At 40.1% G+C, this 18,511-nt stretch overlaps 1 protein-coding gene and 1 pseudogene across 1 annotated transcript; both read right to left on the bottom strand.

Moving 5' to 3' along the window:
* LOC141426295 (neuroligin-1-like) overlaps positions 1-18,511 on the bottom strand; it is a 232,649-nt pseudogene that overhangs the window by 133,691 nt on the left and 80,447 nt on the right.
* LOC141426292 (uncharacterized) lies at positions 5,757-12,697 on the bottom strand. The gene is made up of 2 exons (XM_074085138.1): positions 12,023-12,697; positions 5,757-11,510 (listed from the first exon to the last, which is right to left on the bottom strand). Exon 2 carries the CDS (start codon positions 11,280-11,282, stop codon positions 6,108-6,110), a length of 5,175 nt encoding a protein of 1,724 aa, XP_073941239.1. The 5' UTR covers positions 11,283-11,510; positions 12,023-12,697; the 3' UTR covers positions 5,757-6,107.

The following is an 18,511-nucleotide window of genomic DNA, read 5'->3' as shown; positions in this document are numbered from 1 at the left end:
CGTTCGCGATCGCATTCGCCATCTCTTTCTAACCTCGTTTTATAAGGAGAGACAAAAAGAAGTGGTGAAAACGATTGTGATTACAAATGCGTTAGGCAATTTTATTAAAATCTACATCGTTGTTTTCTTGATTTTCGTTAACTTCCACAGATGGCTCAGTCCTTTATAAAGCCGAGTTTACACTCGCAAGAAAAATCGTGCAAGTTGCATTACATTGCGGCGCTCGATTGACCACTACGAACTCGTTGGCTTTACGGTCTCGCAATGTAATGCAACTTGCACGTTATTTCATACAACTCTAAACTCTGCTTTAGATAGTGCCTGGCAAATAACTTTTTGGCCAAATCGAAAAATAAATAAATTATTCATCTGCGAGATAATAATATCGAGTCTATTTACAACATAGATTTCAGTTCGATGATTTTATTGTGAAAATAAAAGTAAAACCGGCCAAGAGCGTGTCGGACACGCCCGAAATAGGGTTACGGAACCCTTTACTAAAAAATATTATTTTTCTAAGGATAATATCGCATTATTCGTATTATGTACGGAATATTCCAAGTTTAGTTATATATTTTATATCTTAGGCTGCTATTTACTCTTAAACTATTTATAATTCTCAAGAAAACCTACCCACCGGTTTAGATTTTAGAGGGGGGGGGGACGCACGATTTTAATGAAAATTTGCACTTTTTTTTATTATACCATTTTGTCGGCATAGTCGACATATATACTCGTACAAAATTACAGCTTTCTAGCATTGATAGTCCCTGAGCAAAGCCGCGGACGGACAGACAGACAGACATGGCGAAACTATAAGGGTCCCTTTTGGCTACGGAACCCAAAAAATGATTAAACACTATTTCAGTTCAAAAATCTACCTTACGCAACAACTCTATATTTACCGTACGCTACAAATAAACTCTGATCCAACAGCAAACTTTGAACGAAATCTATTCTTGTTTCTGTTCGTTCGAACGACTTCTGACAGTTTTCTAAAGTTTACTGGAAGAGATTCCTTTATGTGACAAGTTCACCTATGTTGTGTGTCTCAATGTAATCTATTATTTGTTTGTACAGTCAGCATCAAAAGTACAACACAATATTTAGTATAAGTCAAATTTCAACTCAAGTGTAGCTACGTGAATCACAATAGGTAATACATTTTTCAAATATTCACAACTTTTCCTCCAACCCTAAAACCCAATCTTCTAAAACCCGCATCTCTGAGTAAAGGTTATCAGCCCCCGTGTACAATAAAGTGCCTCATATGTCGGGGTCGTATTTGCATTCGGCAATCGACCACTAATATTATTTCGTCAAAGCCTAGAACTAGTGCGTAGAGCAAGGCCGAATCGGGGCAAGATTCGGCGAATAGAGATATTGGTTTTGTTTGGCTGCAAGCTATCGAAATATTTTTAATGCAGTTATGTCCAAGCTTGCCTTCAAAATCCAAAAGCTTAATGGTTACTTAGTCTAAATCTTGCTTGAAATAAGTTTTTTTAATACAAGCTTTTTCTGCCAGCTGTACTTGCATTGCCACCCAAACTACATTTGCATACCAAATTTCAAGTCGATACCATTAACCGTTGAAGAGTTCCGTCCTGCGGAGACGATCCTGGCTGGACTACCAGGATGTGACTACCAGATCATTGTATTGTCGCGCAATTTACATAAGTATACCAAATTTCAAGTCAATCCAACTACTGAAAGTTGGTCGAATTTAACTTGCAAGATTTGATTACAGACAGACAAACAGACAACGGGACAGGTGAAACTAAATAAATGCTTGTAAAAAGTCCTATATTAGCTAGAAGAATATGCAAGTTAAAGTGACAATGGGCGGACTACATCGCTCGAAGAACGGATAAAAGTAAGGGGAGGAACTGGAGGAAGGTCCTAGAGTAGGGAGTAGGGACCAAAAACCGGAAGACGAAGCGTTGGCTGGTCTTCTACTAGGAGAACTGATGACATCACAAGAGTTGCGGGCCACACGTGAAAGTGTTGAGTTGTCATTAACTGTGGCGTTTTAAGGGCGAGGCCTTTGTTCAGCAGTGGACGTCTTCCGGGTGATGATGATTACTACCTTACAGAATAAATTGGGTATGTACAGATGTGCTGTCGAACAAACTGATCCATGTACCAGGGAACCTTTTAATAATCAAATTCACTATGATTTCCTTGACAAAAGTATGGGATGTTAACATGGTATTAGTAGCACAAAGGTTCCATTCTGGTACATGAATTAGTTTGACGGTAATTCCAAAAAAAGTGCGTAATAACTTCGGCATGAAATGTTATTCCAACTCTACATCCTTTTACAAAGATGACACTAGTAGTTCATAATACTCATATTCCCAAGGGCAAACTGTTATATTCCACATTTTTGAATTCGGCAACTAAGCCGGACCCAACTATCCTAATAAAGGGTTATCATTGAAAGGGTACGGTGCAGAAAGGGTCGCGCCGTTAAAGGTCTTTCTTTGGATTTCTCGATTCGGCGATTTGGTCCCGCCCTAGCCGGGTATCATTGAAAAGGTGACCCAGCCCCAAATAGTTGAGGTCGCGCAGGTAGGTCTTTGTGGTCTCGTGAATACTTTTTCAATTTTGCGTGCCCCGCACAAAAAGATTTTTGGAATAGTTCAGCTTCCTTGTTAACCTTAGGTTTTTTTTTGGGAAATGCAACTTGTAGAAGAAAATAGCCGGACAGACGTGCCTACAAAAGCACTATTGCTCAAGCTGTATCGAGAATACTTCGTTCGCGCTTCTCACTCGCGGTTTCGAGATTAATTAGTATTTAAAATTATACCTTCAATATTAAATGTAAGCTAAATTTTCAGTTTCTATTTATTTTTCCTTTGGTTGTTCTCGAATGGAGACCGTGGATCGACTAGCGCAACGTAGGACGTCCAAGGACAAGGTGGACGGATGACCTGGCAAAAGCTGCAAGTTCAGGGTGGATGCAGGCCGCTCCCAACCGAAGCTACTGGAGGTCAAACGGGGGAGGGGTCTTACGGCTGATATGATGATGATGATTTACTTTCACAAGCTTTTATTTAGTTTCACCAGTCCCTATGTCTGTCTGTTATCAAATCTTGCAAGTTAAATTTGACCAACTTCCAGTAGTCAGATTGACTTGACTTGTAAATCGCGTGACAATACATTAATCTAGTAGTGCCACCCTGGTAGTCAGCCAGGATCATCTCCGCAGGACAGAACTCTTCAACGGTTAATAGCATCGACTTGAAATTTGATATACAAATGTAATTCAGGTGACAATGCAAGTACAGTCAACAAAAAGTACAGTCTGCAAAAAATCTTGTATTAAAAATGAAATTTTAATGGTTAGGTTATTTACAAACAAAATTAAGAGTCCTCTTTTACGTTTGATTAAATCTTGCTTTTGAATCGCGAGCGTCAGAACTAGAGGGTACAACTCGTATTTCACTCAATTATGTCAGCAAAACGAAGTCGTTTCGTAAATTTGGTTCTGCTCAATTTAGAACTGTTAATGAAGAAAAAAGTTTTGTAGAACTTATTAAAGTTGTACTTGCCGCCTTTCGTTTGGGGGTCCGTTGCGATGGACCCTCGGGGAGTGTAGAGTTGGTAACAAGTTTTGTGAGGAAACATGGAAGACATCTGCAGCGTTAGCTCACTTATGTGATTGGCGAGAAAATAGGCTTCAACGTTATTTATTGTTGTGATATGCTCCTAGAAGCCGTGGTGGACTATTGCCTCTCAAGCCGAAGGTCGTGGATTCAAAGTGAAAGTCAAAGTCAAAATATCCTTATTCAATTTAGGCTATAACAAGCACGAATGTCATAAAAAATCTACCACCGGTTCGGAAAAACCTCTGTTGAGAAGAATCCGGCAAGAAACTCATCAAGGTATAAATATAATTAACAAAATCTGAATTTTAATTTATTAATTAAATTAATTTCATGGTTATTTTCAGAAGTACGTTACTTTAACCTCCCTCAAAAAAGCCTGGCTGGTAGTAACACACTGTATAAGTACTTACGAGGTATTTATTGAATCCATAGGCAATATCTCCACATGACCCAAATATTCGGTGTTACGTAATAATAAAAAATGAAATATTATGAATCGGGTAGATTCGGTTAAACCCGACGGGGCAGGGGAGCGTGAAGTTGATTCTAAGCAATATCCTCCAGTCAACGATTAGAATTGGCTAAGGGGTTATTACATTCGTGGGTTGATAGGATTCCAAATAGACGCAGAGGCTTTTAAGAAATAAAAAAATAAAGAAAGAAGATATTTATTTACTAATACGGAAGACACACAAATACAATAAAATTTACACAATTAAACACAAATAAACCAAAAAAAAATACATGAAAACACATGAAAATAGTAACATAAACGGCCGCTGACTCAGCATTATGTTGAGGCGTTAAACGCCACAGCGCTGATTTTCCGCCAGAACCGTCTGTGACTCACGGAACGATGCACAAATATATAAAGAAATAAAATAAATAAATAAACCACTTACCTTTACGTAAATAAAAATAGATTGAATTAAATTATAAGTGACCATGAAATAAATAAATAAATTCCACCACCACCACCAAAAAACCACTAACAAAAAGTAACAAGCAGGGATAAATATGTAAATTGTTTAAAAACAACAAGCCGGAATACTAATGTGGATGGTACGCCAAAGTGCTGGTTTAGGGAAGGGATTTTTGGAGCTTCAATAAGTACCTAATCCGTTTTCAACACACATGACTATTGTACGAACATGTTGTTTACTTTAATTGTAAAGCTTCATTAGGATGAAAAAATATCGATCCTTTTCATTACATATATAAATAAACAAATCAATCAATCAGGCCTAGGTACGCGTCTGTTTCCGACGAATTTTGGCGTATTGCCTGTGCACAACGTTTTGGTGACTGACTAGACTGATGAGAGAGCGACATGTTCGTCCACAGGCCTGACATAGCCACTTTCGAAATTGACCACCTTGATTGGGAAAAGTTAGCGGAAAAACGCACTGATTGGTGGACACGTGTATTGGAGGATCACAAGTATCGCGATGTAGCCTGGCTCTAGGCACTTGATGACAAGAAACTAAAACGACACCAAGGCGGTTTTGCACCAACTTCCGCAAAAAAAAAAAAATCATGGGACAATTAACGCAAATTGACCTAGTCCCAAACTAAGCAAAGCTTGTACATGCACCAGTCAGCAGCAATGTCTGACACATCAAAGTGAGCATAAATATCTGATTCAACTGTATTTCAAGGGCCGGTAAGGACGTGTCAAATATTTTTGCAGGCTCCGTCGTGGCAGATATTTCAAATCAAATTCAAAAATTCAAAATTCAAATGATTTATTCAGTAAATAGGCCGCAATGGGCACTTTTACACGTCATTTTTTTAAACTACCAGCGCTTTCGGAAAGACCATCATTGCCAAGAAGAATGCGCCGCAAGAAACTTGGCAGAAAGTCATTTTTTTCATAAAAATATATTTACAAATAAAATATTTAAAAACTATATTATACAATTAAAGAAAAAATAATAATAAAAGAAATACAGGGATGTATTTGCAGGTGACTGCACTATGAGTACTAAACAACGGATAAACATCCCTACTTTATATATAAATATTTTATATGATGGGATGTTTATCCGTTGTTTAGTACTCATAGTGCAGTCACCTGAAAATAACAGAACACAGGTGTTCAGTATAGGAACAAGGTGAATTTAGCTTACTTTCAGTAAAAGCAAATTTAGGTTTTTTACAATTTTAATAAACTTTGAATTAATTTACAAATCAATTGTTGTGTGTGTGGAAGATGAAAGGTGAGTGCTTGAGTACGTGTAAAGTGTTAGCAAAGAATGTGTGACGTATGCATGAGTGGCGCTTGTGATTGGATGAGAGATGTATGTCGTGATATGCGTGTGTTGTTATTGGTTTAGCGAATGTATGTCGTGATGTGTAGGTAGTGGGATTGGGTAAGAAACTATACAAAGCTAAATGAAGTTAACGTAAACAAACAATAAGGTTTATAATTGTGACTCCTGTGCAACGCAGTGGCGTAAACATCGTCCCGGCCCTTGAAAGCTCCGGCAAAAGCTTTCAAGATGAGCAGTCTGTTGGCAGCAAACACAGCCGATTGAGTGCCCTGCGTATAGTCCCGCGGGCTGTCTTGACATCGGCAACGCGTGGAATCCCGTCGCTTCCAGGAAATAGCTTGCTGACTCTACCAAGGCGCCAGTAGAGCGGCGGGGTTTCGTCTTTAATGAGTACCAAGTCATCTATGCGTAAATCTCTGCACTTGACGCGCCACTTCCTGCGCTGCTGAAGTTCAGCAATAAATTCATTTGACCATCGCCTCCAGAAATGGTTCCGCAGTTCTTCGAGGCGCTGGAATCTGTTGAGACGCGAAGAATTGGAGTCTCCGAAGCTTGGCGATGGCAATGATGTGAGCGGCCTGCCGATTAAAAAGTGAGCCGGGGTAAGGGGTTGAAAATCGTTGGGTGATGGGCTGAGAGGACAAAGGGGTCGGGAGTTGAGGATGGCTTCAATTTGTGCAAAAAGAGAAGCCAATTCCTCGAACGTTAAATGAGTTTGCCCTAATATTCGACGAAGATGGAGCTTAGCGGATTTTATACTACTTTCGGCCAAACCATTGAAGCTAGGAGCGTATACAGGGGAGAACCTGAACTCTATGCCTCGTTGAGCTGCAAAGTCAGAAAAGTATTCGTTGTTGAATTCAAAAAATGCCTTTATTTCTTTGGCTGCAGCAACGTAGTTAGTTGCATTGTCGCAGTATATTAAGTTTGGCAACCCCCTACGCGCGATGAAACGCTTTAAAGTTAAAATAAAAGCGTCTCTACTTAACTCACTTACTGGCTCTAAGTGGAGGCATTTATACCTAAGGCATACAAAAATACACAAATAACATTTTGTTATTTTACATCCTCGACCCTTACGATCGGTAATTAAAAATGGACCGGCAAAATCAGTGGCGACAGCCTTAAATGGGAAATCTGGCTCTACCCGCTCAACGGGCAAGTTGCCCATTATATTAGTCATTGATTTAGCATTATATCTGCGGCACCGGACACAATGATTATAAATAAGTCGGGCTAGCTTGCGGCCTCCTAACGGCCAGTATTGGTCACGTATGGAGGTAAGTAGTAGTTGGGGAGGTGCGTGCATTAGGCGTTCATGTTCAAATCTGAACAATAATTTAGTCAAATGATGCTTACTATCCAGTAAAATAGGATGCCTCTTATTATAGGGATGATTTGATTTGTCGATTCTACCACCGACACGGAGTAGCTGACATTCATCTATAAAAGCATTAAGTGAAAGTAAATTTGACTTAGTCGGCAAGGGTCGTTTAGACTCTAGGCATGCTATTTCATTGGGAAAGGACTCTAGCTGGGCTGTTTTAATCAGAAAGCTTAAAGCACCCTGAAGCTCGTCGACCGTCAGTATACCTATAAGTTTGTTATTAGGGTTTCGACAGTTATATATAAATCTAAGTGCTCTAGCACTTACTCTTTGTAGTCTGTTTAATTTTGAAAATTTGGTAACGTCAATAAATGCTACCGATGGTGCAGGCTCCGCCACCAAAGCGGGGAACGCTTTCAGTTCAGGTAACTCGACGACGGTAGAGTGTGGAAAAGTGGGCCAATAAGCTTCAGACTGCATAAGAAATAGAGGTCCATGCCACCACAAATCAGCGTGTGCGACCTGTTGGGGCTCGATGCCACGAGAACACAGGTCGGCTGGGTTTTCTCCTGTAGGTACATACCGCCAGTGACTAGGATCAGAGAGCTCGTGAATAGCGGCTACTCTATTGGCGACAAAAGTTTTTGTTTTGTTAGCCGACTGAAGCCAACCGAGAACAACCTTAGAGTCCGACCAATAAATATGACGATTAATGTGCAAACGTAGAGCTTGAGTAGCGGCGGTAGTTAATTGAGCACCTAAAAGTGCAGCACAAAGCTCAAGACGTGGAATCGTGGTAGCTTTTAGAGGTGCAACGCGAGATTTGGCACATAATAAATTTGTTTCAACGTTTCCTTCAGTATCCTTTGATCGTAAATAAATGCATGAACCAAAGGCTTTCTCGGAAGCATCACAAAAACAATGCATCTCTATAAAAATGGAATTATTTAATAACACTCTTCTTGGTATTTCAAGTGAAGAGAGTGAACTTATGCCTAGACTAAAACCTTGCCAACTCTTTTTAATCGCATCGGGAACTTCATCGTCCCAGTCTAACTTTAGTGACCAAAGCTCTTGAAGTAAAATCTTAGGCTTAATTGTGCATAAAGCTAGTAGCCCAAGAGGGTCAAAAATTTTAAAAGTGGAGGACAGTATTGACCTTTTAGTAATGGTAGAGTCGGGGGAATAATCTATTTGGAATAGTAAGTTATCGGAAGATGGAGACCAACCTATGCCCAGAGTATTAGTAGAGTTACTTATTAGGAGATTTCCCTTTTCAGGCAGCGAACAATCATCAAAGAGAGTTGGTAGATTTGACCTGTACTTCCTGAGATGGAAGCAACCCTTGGAGAGCTCATTCGAGACTTGACGTTGTATATACTTTAAACTTTCCTCCGTTTCCGCCCCGGACAGTAAATCATCGCAATAAAAATCATTTTGAATGATTGTTTTAATAGAGGGGTCCTTACACTCCTCACCCAGCTGCCAGATGCACCTCGTAGAGAGAAAACTAGCGCTTGCAAACCCATATGTAACGGTATTTAGTCGCAGTGTGCGAAGAGGTTCATTTTCATTGTCACGCCACAGAATAAGTTGCATATCGCGGTCGGACTCTCTTATGCGGACCTGGCGGTACATTTTTTCCACGTCCCCGGAAATTATATATTTATATTGTCGGAAACGTAAAAGAATGTTAAATAGGGAGTCTTGTACGACCGGCCCAACCATTTGTAAGTCATTGACTGAGAAACCGGAAGAACTGCGCGCCGATGCATCGAACACGACCCGTAATTGGGTAGACTCACTTTTGGTCCTAATCACTGGATGGTGTGGAAGGAAATAGGCGGTAGCGGGCCTGTGTATGGGTGGTTCCTCAAGGTGACCGAGTTCAGCGTACTCGTGAATAAAATCGACATAAAGCCTTTTCAATTCCGGTTGCCTTTTAAACCGAGCTTCAAGGCTTAGAAATCTCTTTTTTGCTAAAAAGTACGAGTCACCTAAGCAATCCTTTTCTTCTCGAAGTGGAAGACCCACGCAGAAACGGCCCGTATCAAGGCGGTAGGTATTAGATAAATAGTGCTGTTCGCATAGGCTTTCTTCTTGGGAATATGGATGAGATTGTGGGATGTTTTCTAGTTCCCAGAATTTCTCTAGTGCATAGTTAATTGTCGATAGGTTAGGTTCTTTAGTTAGGAAATTACATTTTATAGTTTTATTATTTTCTTTTGTATTAGGTGAATAGGTATTTAGGATAGGTAGTGGACCAGAAATGAGCCATCCCAATTTGGAGCTTTGAAGAATGGGATTATTTGTTCCTAGGGAATGCTGATGGGAACCGATCAGGTCCCAAAATAGGTCAGCACCAATAAGCATATCGATAGAAGATGTCTCATAGAATGTGGGGTCTGCTAGTTTAAAGTTAGAAAAATCATAGCGACTTACGTCGAGAGTAGCTTTAGGTATCTTATCGGCAATTTTGGGTATTACTAGGCAAGACATGTTGACATTAAAGGGATCATTCAACGACTGTAAGTGTAGCGCACAGCGCTTTACATCAATAGTCAGAGGTGCATCCGATAGTCCGGCTATACTGACATTTGAAGGCTGGCAAGTTAAGTTTAAACGTTGTTGAACATCTTCAGTTATAAAGGTAGACTGGCTCCCGCTGTCAAGCAATGCCCGTACCGTTAACGTTTCATTTGTATTAAAATTTGATATGTTAACTTGGGCCGTGCACAACAAGACATCGGAATCAGTCATAGCTGCCAAGCTGTGAAACTGATTTGCACCGGAACCAGGTACTTCGTGTTGGGCTGGTACATGCAACAGAGTGTTGTGTTTTTGTTTACAAGAGCGGCAAGAACCTGGCAACCTACAAGTCTGAACATTATGACCCACCCTTAAGCAATTTACACATAAATTTAAGGTCGATGCGAACGACACCCTATCCTCTGGGGACTTAGCCTTGAATGTTGCGCATTCATATAGGCGATGAGGACCATTGCACACCAAGCATCCAACAACTGACGCAGGAGGTGATTTCGACTTAGTCGTCAGAGCAAATGCCTTGGTTTGTACCTTGGGTTGGGGGGTCGGTAGTAGCATTTTGGACTTGTCGTGCCTTTGTCTGTTTACTGTTTCTAAAACATTGGCACGGTTCTTAAGAAAATCGAAAAATTGTTCTAAAGAAGGAATTTCGGGCAGATTAGTTCTATGTTCTTCCCATTTAAGACAAGTACTGTTATCTAACTTAGTGGCGATCATATAAATGATTAGGGCATCCCATTGATTAGTGGGCAGCCCTAGTGTGCAGAGAGCCCGCAAGTTTTTTGTGACATGATCCACTATAAAACGAAGGGACTTGTCAGTCTCTCGCACCGAGTCAACGCCAAACAGAGCCTTTAAATGATTATTAATTAATTGACGCTTGTTGTCGTATCGTTTGGTAAGTAGTTGCCAAGCCTCAGAATAGTTTGCGCCAGTGACTTCTAAGTTGCATAAAACACGAGCAGCTTCTCCCTCTAAATAAGAGAGAAGATAATGGAACTTATGAATATTTTTAATTTTATTGTTCTCGTGAACCAAAGAAATATAGGTTTCCTTAAATTCGAGCCATTTAAAGCACGAGCCATCAAAATTGGGAATTTTAATAACTGGCAATCGAAAACCGAGAGTGTCACAGTTATCATGCTCACATTGTGATTTGTAAGACGAAGCGGCACTGCTAGGCCGCTGCGGGGAATTTTGTTCCTTTACAGGGGAATTAGTCTCAATAAAATCTTGAGCGATAGAAATGCAAGTATCGAATTCGTGTTCAATTGAGTCGCGCACATTTAATTCTTCAGCTTGGTCAGATTCTTCTAGGATCTCTATTTGGCCTTGCACCTCATCGAAGTCAGAGTATAACGCTTGCAATCTCGACAATTTCATCGACAATTTATTAATTTCCAAAGGGCAAATATTTTCTAGTGTAGTTACTGTGTCCAAATAGTTTTTAAATTTTGTTAATCGTCCCTTAATAGAACTACGTTTTAATTTTAGTTTTTCATCTTGTTTACCGTCGGACGGCATGGCGATAAACTATCGAGATAAACAAGCACAAATAATAGGTAAGTAATTAATAGAATACAATACGCTCCTCGCTTCAATAGATCAGCTGTTCGTCGCCGGGCAGCGGCCGGCAGCCCGAGACCGGTTTCTTATCAGCCAGGCGCGGGCGCACGGGGAGATGCGGCAAGCGGCTGGCGATAGGTACTTGATAACACGCGTAGATGAAATGCAAGCGAAGCAGATGGGCCACTGGAATGCAGAATTGTAAAAAGCTAAGCAACTGATGCAACAATGGCGAAAAGGGCGATTTAAGATATTATTTGACTTGGATATTGTTTAAGTATTTAAGATAATTAGGTATACTTAGTACGTAACTACATACGTATAAAAGGTATGTAAATTAGGGACCTCGGAATGTAAACTAAAGTAACTATATTTTATTTTATTTTATTTTAGAGGGAATTTATTACAAAATTATAGTTAAGTAGGTATTTACTGCACGGAATAGAAGAAAGGTTGTGTACAAGCACGAAGGAACATAAACAGCTAAATCGATTAACAAAAAATGAATTTGATGAAACTGATTTAGAAATTTGGGTTTTTTTGTTTGCCTTATGTACGTAGACTGCAACTGTGGCGTATTGTTAAGCAAGTGCAAAGTGCTAGATAGAAAAGAAAAAACAACCTAGAACGTTCGAGAAATTGGACTCGCAAATTACACAAATTAAAAGGAAAGAAAGACAAGATAGGAACGGGCTCACTTGATAGGGCAGGCAGGCAGATGTAGACACATTAATAGGTAGTGCGCGTTAGTGGCACTAGGTGCTGATGCTGCTGTCCGCGGCGTAGGCGTGGTCCGTTGAGGTGGGCGTTTCCAGAACGAAACTTTCAGTTCTGGTGGCACGATGCACGCAGTAGACCCAGCTGATTGCTCTGGACGATCGATCTTTGTCCAGATATCTTGATACTGTACGGCGTACACGTAGCCTCAATAGTCGCTCAGGAACAATGACTTAGAACTTCAAGACCTCAGAATCCTATAATTATTGCTGCAGGTCCTGTCACGGTCGCCAATTTGTTCAGTATAGGAACAAGGTGAATTTAGCTTACTTTCAGTAAAAGCAAATTTAGGTTTTTTACAATTTAATAAACTTTGAATTCATTTACAAATTAATTGTTGTGTGTGTGGAAGATGAAAGGTGAGTGCTTGAGTACGTGTAAAGTGTTAGCAAAGAATGTGTGACGTATGCATGAGTGGCGCTTGTGATTGGATGAGAGATGTATGTCGTGATATGCGTGTGTTGTTATTGGTTTAGCGAATGTATGTCGTGATGTGTAGGTAGTGGGATTGGGTAAGAAACTATACAAAGCTAAATGAAGTTAACGTAAACAAACAATAAGGTTTATAATTGTGACTCCTGTGCAACGCAGTGGCGTAAACACAGGATAATAATATACAAAGGCGAACGTATCCCTATAGATGTTTTCATTCATAGTCAAGCTCGTGGTAAATTTTAAATGTAATTTCGTACATTATTTAACTTCAGACAGAAATTAGCTTCCAGTAACCTGCGTACGAGCAGACAAGATCATCGCTCCAGCGCGCATCGTTTTGCTCCTTCGCTGTATGTCAAAAATTACATTTGAATCTTTCGTATCTTAAAAACTGACCTAAATATCCCTAGAAAACGAAACACATTTTCTTCGGCACATTTTTTGCCGCGATCGGAAAAAAATAAGGTCAAGCTACAGCAGCATAGTGTTGTGATCGATGACCGGAAGGGCCCGGGTTCGGAGCCGGCCCTATCAGGCTCGTTTGCGGCCGTGAATAAAGGAATAGGTAGATATTGCTGTCCTATTGGATTTACGGGGATCTAATATTTAAGGGTACCTAATAGGAAGTCGAGTTTCCATAATTTGTGGGCGAATTTTAGTTACAAGTAGGGGTAGGGGTAGTAAGTAGGGGTGATAATCATTAGGACAGCCGGTGAAATTACTGGCACTTGAGGTATCCCATCTTAGGCCTCTAGGTTGGCAACGCATCTGCAATATCCCTGGTGTTGCAGATGTTTATGGGCGGTGGTGATCTCTTACCACCAGGAGACCCATTTGCTCGTTTGACATCCAGTCGAATAAAAAAATAAAAAAAAAAAAAATTAGGGAATATGAGTTATAAAAGGATTATTTTGGTTCGCAGGTGGTAGGACCTTGTGCAAGCTCCGCCCGGATTGCTACCACCATCTTGCTCGCTAATCCTGCCGTGAAGCAGCAGTGCTTGCACTGTTGTGTTTCGGCGTGGAGAGTAAGACAGCCGGTGAAAATACTGGCACTTGAGGTATCCCAGGCCTCTAGGTTGGCAACGCATCTGCAATACCCCTGGTAAAAAAATATTATCATTGGACACTTGACACCAATTGACCTAGTCCCAAACTAAGCAAAGCTTGTACTCTGTGGATACTAGGCAACGGATAAACATACTTATTAAACATCCAAGACCCGAGAGCAAACATTCGCATTATTCATAGAAATATCTGCCCCGGCTGGGAATCGAACCCGGGACCTCAAGCTTCATAGTCAGTCTCTCTAACCACTTGGGCATCCGGTCGTCTATAAATCTTCTAATCTTGGTCTTTTTCATTTATAAATTTGGATCTTTATTTTTAAAAATTCACGTGTAACAACGAAATCGTGTTTTATGCTCAAAACATTTCTATCTGGTTTCGAATGAAATATTAAATTATCCGCAAAATACTTATGGAAAATGCTTTAATCCAATCACAAGCTGTCCAGCTGTCATGTCTCGGTTCCATCTAGATTAAAGCCCAGCCCGGGGCACTCGGAGACCTTCGATTATAACAAACTTGAAAGATCCTTCTACCTATCTGTTGGAAATAACAAATTCTGTTTGTGCGTCAACAATTGAGTCACAAAAATAAGATAAAAAAAGCCATTGCGCAATCGTTTTGCTAATAAAAAAACAAACAACATTGGAAAATAAAAGTGATTAAAAACAAAAAGCAGAATAATATAATATTTATACCTCTGAAACACTTAACCGGGATAAAATTATTACGTTCTAGCCCATATCATAACGTATCTACTTTTGGGCAAAATTTTATCAAATTACTACCGTTCAGGACATTCCTATTAGCTGATCTAATTTGGCAGACACTCCAATGACTTCTACATGAAGTAAAGGGTGTACTGCCTTTTCGGCGAAATATGTTTCGCCAAATTTCACTTATCAACCAACCTTTCGCCAAAGTTTCATTTGGCAAACTAATATTTGGCATAACTTTACTTCGCATTTTTTTTATTTCGCAACATTTTTACATTGCAAAATTTTACTTCATCACACATTTATGTGGCAAATAATTATGTAGCAAATGATTGGCTTAGGCAAATAAGAAATTGTCAAATAACATTTGGGCAATTTTTTATTTGCCTAAGCCAATCATATTGCATACATTGCAAAGATATACTTCAATTTGATTTGTGCGAGCGAGCGAAGCGAGCGAGCAAGACGGTTCGGAACAGAAGCGACTTGGATAGTTTAGGTTCAGAAAGCTAGGCGTAGCTCCCGCCTTAGCCTTCGATGTTAGGTTTTTTTTTATAGCAGCCAGGATAAATGACACTAGAAAAGTGGTTGGATGCCATTCAATAAGTTTCTAAATTAAGGTATGCCAATCAATACATTTGACGAAAACATAAATGACATCTTAAAAAAAATCCAGGTAATATTTGCATAATAATAATTTATCGATCATTAGTTGGGAAATGATATCAGTGCGAAACGTTGAGTTGGGAAATAACATTTCGCCTAAATAAAAATATGGGATAAATAGTTGGGGAGTTAATAATTTGCTAAATAATTTTCGCCGATACATTAGTAAACCGAAGTAAAGACACGTGTCAAATGAATGTCGACTCAAATAAAACCACATTCCACCTGTGACCTCATTCTTGTGGATTTTAGATTTTGTTTATTTTAGTCAATTTGATCCCACAGAACACTTGATTGGGATAAAAAGTATTCTTTATCCTAGCCAAGTCATAGTCTGCCTATGTGGCAATTTTCATCAAAAACCGTCCAGCTGTTTACTCGTGATTGAGTAAAAGACTTACAAATTTTCACATTTATAATTATTAGTATTAGTTGAGGGTCGTGGGTTCAAACCCCGGCTCGCACCTCTGAGTTTTTCGTAATTCATGTGCGGAATTACATTTGAAATTTACCACGAGCTTTGCGGTGAAGGAAAGCATCGTGAGGAACCTGTACAAACCTGCGAAGCAATTCAATGGTGTGTGTGAAGTTCCCAATCCGCACTGGGCCCGCGTGGGAACTATTGCCCAAGCCCTCTTGTTCTGAAAGGAGGCCTGTGCCCAGCAGTGGGACGTATATAGGCTGGGATGATGATGATAATTATTAGTAGGATAATGGAACTCAAACAATTAAACTTTCTCTAAGGAACAGTAACATCAGGCCAAAGCGCTCCTTTTAAAACAGTGCACATTTCGGAAAAGTGAATTTTACGTGGCTAAGCCACAAAATTCCTCTGCAGCCAACTGTACGTCGATCTGTTTAAAGTCGAAATAAATCGCATCTGCTCCAGCGCGAACCAGTTTAAAAAATACAAGAAAAGCACCGAGCAAAAGCTAGTAATTCGAATAAAGTAGGCCTTAAAAGATTTCCGTCTGGCCAATAAAGATTAAGTCGCAGTCGGGTGCCGTCGGGAGGCTTCGGGAGTCTTCGGGATCCCGAGGATTGTAGGTTTAAGATAATCCAGTTATCGGGCGGTAGACGGTCGTAAATCATAAATATTTAGTTGACGGCGGCAGGAAATGAGTCTTTTTGTTATTGTTTAGTTAGGTTTGTTTTCAGGTTAGAAAGTGAATGTTTTTTTAACCGTGTTTAACTGTTTAATTAAGTCGAAAATACAAACTGAGACATGGATGCACAGAAAAACCAGAAAAAGAGACCAGCGCTGGGAATCGAACCCAGGTCCTCAGCAATCCGTGCTGCGTGCTATAACCCCTACACCACCGCTGGACAGGAATTTAGACACGAATTTTTCCTACGCATACATATCTCAGGTTGCTTATTTCTACTACGCTACTTATGCAGCAGCACTAGCGACATCTATGTTTCGCTCTCATCGAGAGACGTCAACATTATTTCGCAACCAACTGCTCACCCAGACAATAGATGTCGCTACTAAGCAATCAAATCATGATTGGTTTTGGAGTCTTTTTGTATTTCAACTCCAAATTTGTTACTTTTACGGGTATCCCGTGAAACCATATCGAAAATACAAACTTCAGTTTGTATTTTCCAAATAACCAATCATGTTTAATTAAGGTTAACAATTAGACTGTTTTACAAGCTTTTGTTTAACTTGCATTGATTGTTATGGTTTTTATTTTCTAAATCGTTTTCACTTATTTCTTGCGATTAGATTGACCTGTTTGGTACGGCTATCTACTTTTGATGATATACAAGTACTCGTACTAAACAACGAACGGCGACTGAACAGGGTGACGCCGATTTGTCACCTAACTAGTTTTAAATCAGTTTTAAATATTATTGATTATATGTATGTTAGTCTGTAAGGTATTTATTGTATGGGCCAAGTTGCCTGAAATAAATGGATTTATTACTATTATTATTATTTAATGTAATGTACGCACCGTGGCGTCATTTGAGATGGTTACTAATATAAACAGACAGACGTAAAAAATAAAATTTAGAGATTTTTCTAATTTATTGCGGTATAAGAGCTATGTCGATACAAAATTTTAAGTTTTTAGGAGAGCCGGAAGTACAGTGTAGGTTTTTCGGTAACGGGGGTAGCAGACTTGAGTATTTGAGAAAGAAAGAAAATACATTTATTCAAAACACAAGACACTACAATAGTATTAAGTACAAAATAGACAAGACGTAGGAAAGTATGTTTGATTACAGTTATGCCCTGATCACACGTACTGAGTAGCATGGCGAGACAGCAAATTGGTACTCAGCCGAGAGAATAGGGTGGGCGAGTAGGTGTTTACACGCATTTTGATTTTCCTGGTGACAGTGGCCAATACGCGGTTGCGCGGCCGCTCGCTACGACGACGCTACTGACTGGCGAGTGGCGAGTGAACGAGTTCATGCCTGCCGAGTGGCGAGCGAGTCGGCGCGGGGTATGCTGAGAGGAGTTGCGGGGGGGCACTCGGCCTAGTAAACAAACCAGGGTCCGAGTGGCTCGCTCGCCCTTTTGCTCGGCCGAGTACTCGTCACATAGTACACACGAACCGAGCACTCGGCCGAGGACACTCTCTCGCCACTCTACTCGGTACGTGTGATCAGGGCGGGCATTATGAATCGGACATTGGCTCAGCATAAGCTGAAGCGTTAATAAACACCCAGCGCTGATTTTCAGTCAGCAGCGTTGGTGTCCCTCGCGGACCGCTACAAAGATAATACTCGTAATATACTACACAGTTTTATTTGATACTAACTTCAGTTTGATGTCTCCATGCGTTCCTGAGATAATGGGTCTTGACAGACGGATAAACAAACGACGGACAGGTGGACAACAAAGTGACTCAACAAGGAGAGAATTTAATTTATATTATTGACTAGTGTCTACGCGGCTTCGCGCACGTAAATCATTAGATCCAGCAGCCAAATTGAAATTTCGGGATTCGTTGACGTTACATTAAAAACAATCATGTCAAAGTTCATGATTCTTAGCCCAGCGGTCGTTGTTTCGAGATTTTATCCCTATCCCGTGGGAATATCGGAAAATATCAAATTTCATCCAGCCGTTTCAGCGTGAAGGAGTAATAATCATAGTCACTCTCTCACTCACAAATTTTCGCATTTATAATACTAGTAGGATTTATTGGTCCTATATAAGGCTTCCGTTTATTACTTTTGAGGTCAAAGAATCATTCAAACTGGTTAAACCATGCGGTTAAATAATCCGAAATAGTTTTGCGATAGACGTAGCACATTTCAAAATGTTATACGTTCTCTACTGTTTAACGCTGACTGTACCATAAGTCCGGCTTCAAATGCGTAACGCATTAACGAGGGGCAACTGAAATAAACGGCCGGCGTAACTCAGAGGTTTGGTTTACGACGGGCGTAACAACACACAATTTACGCAAATGCCTGTTCGTCTGTACTTCCTAAGAGCCTGGTGAAATTGTATGAGCTAAAGGTTTTAGGATTATGGGAGCTGCTGGGATATTGTGGTTTAATA

The sequence above is a fragment of the Choristoneura fumiferana genome, chromosome 3 (genome assembly GCF_025370935.1).
Source record: "Choristoneura fumiferana chromosome 3, NRCan_CFum_1, whole genome shotgun sequence".
Taxonomy (NCBI): domain Eukaryota; kingdom Metazoa; phylum Arthropoda; class Insecta; order Lepidoptera; family Tortricidae; genus Choristoneura; species Choristoneura fumiferana.
The sequence above is the reverse complement of the archived record's forward strand: the minus strand, read 5'-3'. Positions and strand labels throughout refer to the sequence as shown.